Source organism: Berghia stephanieae, chromosome 6, assembly GCF_034508935.2.
Source record: "Berghia stephanieae isolate SIO BIC M18660-M18661 chromosome 6, UCSD_Bste_1.3, whole genome shotgun sequence".
In the NCBI taxonomy this organism is placed as follows: domain Eukaryota; kingdom Metazoa; phylum Mollusca; class Gastropoda; order Nudibranchia; family Aeolidiidae; genus Berghia; species Berghia stephanieae.
In genome coordinates, this window is record NC_088365.1 from 4356246 (window position 1) to 4365852 (window position 9607).

Genomic DNA, 9607 nt, shown 5'->3' on the forward strand with positions numbered 1-9607 from the left:
CATTTTTCAAGCCCTAAAGGGAAAATGGGGGCCCCATTTCAAAAACTGAATAGAGGGAACAAAATTTGGCGTCACTCACCCTTTTTGCTTTTGTTTTTAGAAAGCCTTTTGGTGTTTAAAGGGGAGAAGAACATTATAAAAATAATCATGTTTTGACGTTATCATTCGGACCACATAAAATTTTATGAAAAATCTAGCCATATAAAGGGAATTAAAAAGAAACCGATTTTTTTTGGGTTTAGAATACGCCGTTCCCGGGGCACTACATCAATTTTCATCCAAATAAGAAAAAAAAATTCCCTTTAGCCAACCAAAACTTTCGTATAAAAAAGAAAACCGGGGGCTTGAGATTTTCCCCGGGGTAAGATTTAACCAATTGCTAAACAAACCCAAATTCAAAAAGGGTTTGTATCTTACCACCATACTTTTTTGTAATATGGACTTTTTTGTCATTTTGTCGTCTTTTCAATATATTTTATAAAATTGTGAGGTCGTGTTTTGGGGGGGGGGGTTTTTTTTGGCGTGTGTGTGATGTTGTGTGGTGTGTGTTTGTGAAATTTTAAAAAGTGCTCTTTGAAAATTATAAATTTGTTTTTAATAGTTTTAATAACAAATAATTATGAGCTACAGACTTTCGGCTCATTTTTTATATCGCCAAAGAAAAAACAATATCGAAATAAATTAACCGTGGAAATCTTGTTTTCAAAAAGGCAAATCAAAATTTTTTCCCTTTTCGTTTTTTCGTTTTTTTTTTTCGTTTTAATTTGTGTTGTCAAAATCAAAATGCAATTACTTTCTTTTATTTCATGTCAAACTCAGTATACGATAGCAGTGTAAAGGCTTGCAGGCCTCCAGCAGTCGCCACTGCCGCTCCCTATGTTCCTCCTGTCAATGTTGTAACACAGCCACCTCAGACACAGGTCAGTGGGATAATGTTGATGTTATGCTGTTTTTGTTTTTGTTGTTTCTGTTGTTGTTGTTGTCGTTGTTGTTGATGGTGGGGGTAATGATGATGATGATGATGATGATGATGATGATGATGATGATCATGATGATGATGATGATGATGATGATGAATAGCCAAATCGTTTGAACAACAGCATCAAATTTATGATTTGTTATTCGTTTCCTCTTGTCGCGATGATCTCATTGGAAAGGATTGCCTTGCTCAACATTTATCAATAATTAAGTCGAAAGGGTTAGATAAAGAATCCACAGACCTAGCTTCCAGTACTAACGAAAAGCCACTATACAAAGGCAGGTCTGTTCGTCTTGCAAGACGATGGACATTCATTATTTGTTTTCTTTTGGTTACGATCCTCTTATTGGAAAGGATTGCCTTGCTCAACATTAATTTATAGTGACAGTTTAACTATTTTACAGTGTTGAAATTATTTATATTATAAAGCGCAGCTCTGGTTATGGAGCTGCTCCTTTTTTATATATATATACATCCTATTTCCATTGTATTTTTATCTTATTGTGTAAATTTTAACACGTCTGAAGAAAAATTTTCTTTTTGGGATGCAATAAAGTATTATTATTATTATTATTATTATTATTATTATTATTATTATTATTATTATTATTATTATCATTATTATTATTATTATTATTATTATTAATCAATAAAAAAGCTCAGTTATCCAAACCAACAATCATTTAAATTTCACATTTTCAGGCACCAGTCATCGGCTTCAACAACGGTAACCCTTGCGTCCAGACTGTCATTGCCAGGGGTCTTATCTACTTCCCTGTTGCCGGAGACAAGACTAGGTAAGAGCTGTGATTGGGGTACTAACGACGTGCATTAATTTGCAGGTCTGATAATCCAATTCTTTATTGGCTAATTGGTGTAATGGAAATCTAAAAAAAAATGACGCAAAATATTGTCCATTACAACAATGTTACCCAAAGCCAGTAAGAGGGTTCGGGTGTAAGACCTGCATATATGTATACGTCGGGTACTGAGTATCGTCAATGACCGGATATGTGAAAATGGTAGCAAAATTTTGATGTTGGCTTGTTTAGTCCTTGTGTAAGTCAATTTATACACACTACTTTACTCGACTAAAGTGTGAGTGAGAATACGACAGTGACACAATATATTGTCAGAGTGAGTGTTTGTTGAAAACGGCGACATTATTTTGAGTTTATAAGGTACACTTTTACATCTTGATCTGATTTAAGAAACGATATTGCGTATGACATCCCATATGATAGTGATATGGAATCGTTGTCGTATTTAATAAGATTTACAGTTTTATGGCACTTCAATATAAGTTACAGGAGTTTCATTTAAGTTCATTTAAAAGGTGGTGCTTATATTTTAAAGTTAGTCTGCGATATGATTTACGAAGCAGAGCCTCCGTCGGACAAGAACCATTATGCGAGATAAAACCTGATAGTCTCAGGCTTAATTTGAAATCAAAGAAGATCGATTGTTTAGAATGTACTCATTTTTAGGGGAATTATTTGTCCATTTAATACCAAAACCATGTTAATTTTGTTAGCTCGTTTATAGTACTTACTCTAATGGCCTTACTTATCCTCTTGCCGCTTCAGCTGTGCATAAGGCGATACATTAGATCGCCAACCATCAGTCGTCTGCCATAATCGGCATAATATGTCCCCACATCCACTCCTCGGCCTCAATGTCGTGCTCCATACTCTTCCTCTTCGTCTCAAATAGTTTCCCTCTCTTCCTTGTTATCTATGAACCCTAATGGGTCATCGTTTTGTCGTTGGCGGGGTGCTTAAACCATATCGCAGGGTCAAAGGTGTTAATTCCGATGGACCGTCACGAGACCTTCCCGGATGGCACGCCATCACGGGCGCTTTGAACGGCCGCCCGGATATGTGCGACAAATTGACCACCCAACCCGGTGCCCGGTGAATGGCTTCGGCCATCCGGGCCCACACACTATATGTCTCGTCTCCCTGTGGAAGATTATAGGGTCTGAGTTCAATAGGAAGATATGGTCAGACTACCTAAATCTTCTTCTCTCCACTAGAAGAGAAACAGGCTGTAGCTCTGCTCTCTTCATCAAAGCACTCGTCAATTCATTCACTTAGGGATAAAATGCGTGTAGTTAAACTGTTAAAGAAATATGGTGGTGTTTTGTATTGTTTTGTTTTTTCTCCACAGATTCATTGAGTGCGATTTAGCTGGTAATCCCATCACTCTGTCTTGCCCTACTGGACTGTTGTGGGATCAGGGCATGCTGTCATGTGTCTACCCCATTAATACTGGTAAGTACACTTTCAATAATAGTAGTAGTTGTAATAGTAGTATAGTAGTAGTAATAGTAGTAGTAGTAGTAGTAGTAGTAGTAGTGGTAGTAGTAGTAGTAGTAGTAGTAGTAGTATCGTTCGGCTACACTTCTATGTTCAAGGTATCAATCCAGGCTCGGAAATCATCATCACATTTGTTGATGATTTCAAATCCCCCTTCCAGTTGTCTCTCGGTAATCTAGTACGAGGTGGTTTGCATCTTTCAATTATTACTCAAAAGAAGAAAGCATCGATATCAAATAAATGTGAAACTTTTAACAGAGATATAAACACATGTGTTGAGTATTTTTTTAAAACAGAGTAATATATTAACTTTGATTGAAGAGCATTTACAGATGACGCTATACAAATATACCCTTGGGAAGGTCGTTCCATCAAAATAATAAAGTGATTCCTCATGGCCTGCTTATGGAATCAATTATGAAGCATTATAATATGCACTGAGAATTGTAACATTCATGTAAATGTGTTATCAGGGAGATGCGTTTGTCACCGATTCTGTCCCTTAGTTGTGTCCAACCCAGAGAATACTATTATAGAGGAAAATAATTACACCCTTTTACGCTCAGGGTAACTATGGAAAGACCATATCTAAAAATTGTATCTGAAAACTCTTCCTTCATATAGCGATCTATATAAAACACCCTCATCTCGACAAAAACTCTCAAGCCTGGGACTAAAGGAAGACCTCGCGAGGTCCCAGGTTTTGGGAGCTTTTGTCAAGATGAAGATCATTTAAATCGATCGATATTTAAAGGACGATTTTTTTTTTTGGCCAAATCTTTAAATATGTCTCTTTCTACATATCAACAGATAACTGGTTCATCAAAAAATGTTATAGAGCGCAATATCCACTTAACATACGCATAGCGATTTACTAAGGGTTCCTGACCAACCGCAACGGGTAACATTTAGAACGGGACATGACGCCTGTTAGGCGATATCGCAATTTTTTTCCGACAGAGACAACGCTGTTAACGGCCACGTACTCATTTTACACCTCAGTACGGTAAGAGAATGCGAGTAAAGAGCTTTTTTTCCCAGGGACTCAACTATGCGTCGAGAGAGGCTCGAACTCAGGACTTTCCAATCGATAAGCGAGTGTTATACAACTAGACCACATACCGCACAGTATTACAATAAAGTACCCGCCGGATTCTAGCTCGCCGAATCCAAGCACGTTCTGCAATACGACACGCTGGAGCTAGGGACCGAATTTGTGCGGCTATGTGGTCTTGTGGTATGACACTCGCTTTCGGATCGGAAGGTCCTGGGTTCGAGCCTCGCTCGACGCATAGTTGAGTCCTTGGAAAAGGCTCTTTACTCACATTCTCTCACCGTGCTCAGGTGTAAAATGAGTACTTGGCCGTTGACAGCGTTGTCTCTGTCCGAAAACATTGTAATATCGCCTAACAGGCGTTATGTCCCGTCTTACATATTGCGTGTTGCTGTTGGCCAGGGACCCCTTGTAAAGCGCTTTGAGCACGTTTAGTGGATATTGCGCTATATAAAAGCTCAATTTATTATGTATTTATTTATTTGAACAATAAGTCGTTACCTCCCATGAGCAGCGGATTTTGGCACGCTCGGATTATAGCACACTTTTTTGCTTTTTCCTCGAGCGTGGACGCTAGAGTCCGCGAATACTTTACTAAAAAATATTTTTTTAATTCAATCCCAGGCACCACCGGCGGTAACACAGGAGGCGCAGGGTCCACCACCAATCTCGGCTTTGCAAACCCTTGCACAACAGCAGCCATCAGCAGGTAAGGGATACTACCAACATTTATATATATATATATATATATATATATATATATATATATATATATATATATATATATATATATAGTGGAATCAGGATAAGCCCAACACAATCTGAACAGAAAAATTGTTTTTTTTTTTTAAATATCCACTAAACATGCTCAAAGAGCTTTTCAAGGGGTCCCTGGCCAACAGCAACATTTATGTTGGACGGGACATGACGCCTGTTAGGCGATATTACAATTATTTTTCAGACAGATACAACACTGTTAACGGCCATGTACTCATTTTACACCTGAGTACGGTGAGAGAATGTGAGTAAAGAGCCTATTCCAAGGATTCAACTATGGGCACCCAGGACCTTCCGATCCGAAAGCGAGTGTCATACCACTAGACCACATGGCGGCACATATATCCATATATACCGTGAACTCCGGATAAACCCAACCCACTCTGATAAGAAAGATGACTTGATGAAGTTGACTTCACTCATTGTCATGGAACACATTTATATAACGGTATTTATGTAAAGAACAAATTGGGTACCAACAAGTGGTGGTGACTTTAAGCAGAAGCTGACTTTATGCGGATTCCTCTGTACCTATACCATAAAACTAAAATGGGATGAATTGGATTCAATAGTCGGATGTCACATCCACCCAGCAACCAGCAGCTTGGTTCTTAATGAAAATCGGTACTCGTTATTCCTCATGCTGGCTAGAACTTTTTCACATATCATGTGATCAGAATGTATAAAGGTTAAAACATGATGAAATTTATAATGTTTTTCTCCTCTGGAGACACATTTATGCTCGTCGGAGAAGTTATTCATAAGGGAGTCCGCCATTGTTCCGATAGTTTTGAACCAGTTACTGCTGTGCGTCGTTACGAGGGAAGTGACGTCACGACTGTTGAAGCCTATTCAGCATGAATCTTCTCCATTTACACGAGGAACAACAACAACAACAACAATAGCAGACAATTGTGAATTATAGGTGCATGAGAAAAACAAGAACCCAATACCCAGACAGCCTATGATTTATACCCATTTGTGTTTTTAAATATAGCATTAGCCAAAATTTTAAAAATGGGGGAATGAAGGGGACTACTTAAGAACATATAACTGCCCGAAAAGTTGTGGTGTTACTGTTTTAGCTACACATAACTCGAATAAAGTAAAACATTCGGGAGGCTACACTATTGGAGCTATATGTAACCAGAATAAGGGGGGGGGGTTACACTATTGTGGCTATAATGTGTAGCCCAAATAACGTAACCCTATTAAAAACAGTGACAATTGGGCGACGCCTTAATCAACCAGAATTTGAAACTTTAAAAAAATCTGAACTAAAGCCCACTTATTCATCCCCTAAGGAAATATGTTTGGCTTAATGGCTTATTCTAGGAAAATACTCGATTTAACCAGGCGCTAGCCGCACACCAGCGTCGCAAATTGAACTAGGACGAGGGGACTTGTTCAATGCCACCTAGCGCGGCGGAGAATTGAAGTCGATGCCTTTTGGGTGAGAAAAAAAATAGAACACCACTGTGCCACCATGCCCCAGTCGAATGATGAAACATAAATTGAGATCAACCCTCTTGAAATAAGTATTATGTTGGGGTGATTTAGATGCAAAAATGTAATTGAAGATTAATGGGAAAATGTAAGAGTTAAGGTTACATTTAGTTAAAAGAAGAGAGGCGGCTGAGCTGTAGTTCTAAATAAGAATAATACTGAGGATCCAATGGAAATAAGAAAATGATGGAAATGGTGAAGTACTCAAGATAGTTGATGAACAAGATAAGAATTAGATGGACAAATTTCAACGGGAATATTATGAGAAAGAACGGGTTGGAAAATTTGATAACAACGGAAAAGTTGGAAGGTAAAAAGAGCACCTGGCTGGTGGTACTGACAACAGATGTTGGATGGTTTGACAAAATGGATGGGGACAAAAAAAAGAACAGCGATAAGGTGCAGAAGATACAGGAAAGAGTGGAGTGGAGAGTCACGTTCGCCAACGCGAATGTTCCAGAAGTAGGCGTTGTGCCGCAGAGCATCTAGTCAAGCGAAAGATGTTGGACAGTTTGACAAACTGGATGGTAACAATAAGGAACAACGACGAGGTGCAGAAGATACAGGAAAGAGTGGAGTGGAGAGTCACGTTCGCCAACGCCCACATGTACAGGTTGTGCCAAAGAGCCCGGAACTGCAGAGCATCTAGTCAAGCGTTGCGTTGTGACGAAACTTCCGGGTGTACACGAATGCGGCGATAAATATGCGGCCTGGATAAATCATCATGACAAAGTATGACGCCATTAAAAGCTGCTACCGACGCAGTGAAGCACGGCACAACATGACGATGAGGTGATATTTCGACGCTTTATTGAGAGCAATAGATAATAATAGATTTTTAAAGCAATAACTGTAAAAAAAACACATTTCTCGTCATTTGAGGAGATGGTTCTCAAAACCTCTAGGTCGTATTTTCAACATTCAGAGAAAACTGCGGGGTTTTTTAAAGTACTTTTGTTTAGTGACATAAACAGGAGAGTATATGTCTTGCTTGCCTCTCTCCGTTTATTCTAAGGTGGCGGAGATTGCTTGAGGAGAATGTTAATTAATTTTCCATCTTGATGTGACTTAGCATGTTTTTAAAATTGAATGTTTAACTTGATTTTTAAAATTAACTTTTAATTATCAGGTACATTCAAATAAAATAAAATAAAAATAAAAGTAAAATTCCCTTTATTCATCCCATGTCGGAAATTTGTCTCTAGGGTCTATTCCAAGGGAAGACTGGAATAACCCAGGCGTCAGCCGCTGTGCGGTAGTGCAAACTGAGTTAGGGCGAGGTCACTTGCTCAAGGCCACACAGCGCAAGCGGCGGGTGATCGAACTCGGTACCTTTTGGGTACGAAGCAAAGACTGACCCACGCTGCCATTTTGAAACGATGTGTCATAATTATCTTTTTAAAAGACACTCATTTTTTCTTCTTCTTTTTTTTTCAGCGGTCACTACTTCTTCCCCCACCCAACAAGCAGCACCAAATTCCTCCAATGCAACCAGTATGGCCAGGTATTCCAAGTTGACTGCCCAAGCGGTCTTATCTGGAAACCTGCTTCAGTCCCCCCCCTAGTTCCGGTTAATAAATATATATTAATTAGTCAACCTCTCCTGTTTTTGAGGTCATGAATTATGAATCTTCCTACTTTTTATATTTCATATACTTTATCTTTTTTCCCCCTTAATTTGTGTGTGTTCTAATACCATTCTCATTACTAAAGAATCAGAAGCCAGAAGCCTAAGACAAAGATATAGCGGTAGACTCAAAAATCTCCAAAGGGAGTTAAGGCCTCATTAGGACGGTCATAAGAGATTAGTTAGAATCGCTTCCGAACAAATTTGCTGCAACTAAAATGAACACGACCCTGTCTATGTCTCTGGTGATTTTTTAAAAAGATTGTAAGCCATGCTTATATTTCATCATTGAAAGAATAAAATACAGATATAATGATTTTCCAGTTTGCTTCTGTTTATTTTATTTTGTTCTTCAAACTTTTCAATTCATGTAGTCGAGATAACAACTCATGTTGAGGTCAATGAATTCTATCATGTGCGACTATGTGGTCTTGTGGTATGACAATCGCTTTCGGATCGGAAGGTCCTGGGTTCGAGCCTCGCGCTCGGCCCATAGTTGAGTCCTTGGAAAAGGCTCTTTACTCACATTCTCTCACCGTACTCAGGAGTACCTGACCGTTAACAGCGTTGTCTTTGTCAGAAAAATTGTAACATCGCCTAGCAGGCGCCATGTCCCGTCCTAAGTGTTAAAATTGCTTTTGGTCACGGACCCCTTGTAAAGCGCTTTGAGCACATTTAGTGGATATTGCGCTATATAACACAAACCATGTGTGACCTTTTCTGTTTGTTTATTTGTTTGTTCGTTTGTTTGTTTGTGATGTTAACTCGTTTTGGACATGAACAACCCAAGAAAAAAATATTTGATCCCGCCTTCTATACGGTATTATGACGGGATGATTAAGATAATGAAAATTGAACTTATAACCAGAAATATCAGACTTGGGTTGAGTTTATGTGTTTTTTTGAGGAGAATAAATATGATTTTTCATGGAGCCAATACCAATAATTCATATTGTTGACCAATTTAGCATTAATTTTGGCTTTTTAACATCTGGTTCAACCCGAAATAGTACCGTTTTGATACGATGGGTCACATATTTGAAATATGCAAGATGAGGAATAAAGGTTGATTCGATGAAACGTAGACATTACGTGACTCATCAATATGTATAGTCCCTATGTAAATATTGCAATGCCAGGGAAATGCCTTTACCACAAGTAATGCATGGGTGCAAGCAACTGGACCTCAAAAAGCCTGCAAGTCTACTTCTGACCAGACATAGAATCTAAAAAACCCTGCAAGATTCACGTACTTACCTCATCATTTGAAGTCTTGTTCTCAAGACTTGTTCTCAGCATCTAGTCTTCATAATAGTAGTCCACAATTGCTGTATGTTTAATCCAAA

At 38.6% G+C, this 9607-nt stretch overlaps 1 protein-coding gene across 1 annotated transcript in view; it reads left to right on the forward strand.

Moving 5' to 3' along the window:
* The window catches only part of LOC144975579 (peritrophin-1-like), a 29528-nt gene extending 20944 nt beyond the window's left edge, over nucleotides 1–8584 (forward strand). The window contains exons 2-6 of the mRNA XM_078919743.1: nucleotides 820–920; nucleotides 1682–1776; nucleotides 3149–3252; nucleotides 4976–5060; nucleotides 8072–8584. Of these exons, the coding sequence (XP_078775869.1) occupies nucleotides 820–920; nucleotides 1682–1776; nucleotides 3149–3252; nucleotides 4976–5060; nucleotides 8072–8255 (569 nt within the window). The 3' untranslated portion in view covers nucleotides 8256–8584. The remainder of the gene's footprint in view (nucleotides 1–819; nucleotides 921–1681; nucleotides 1777–3148; nucleotides 3253–4975; nucleotides 5061–8071) is intronic.
* Nucleotides 8585–9607: the final 1023 nt, after the last annotated feature.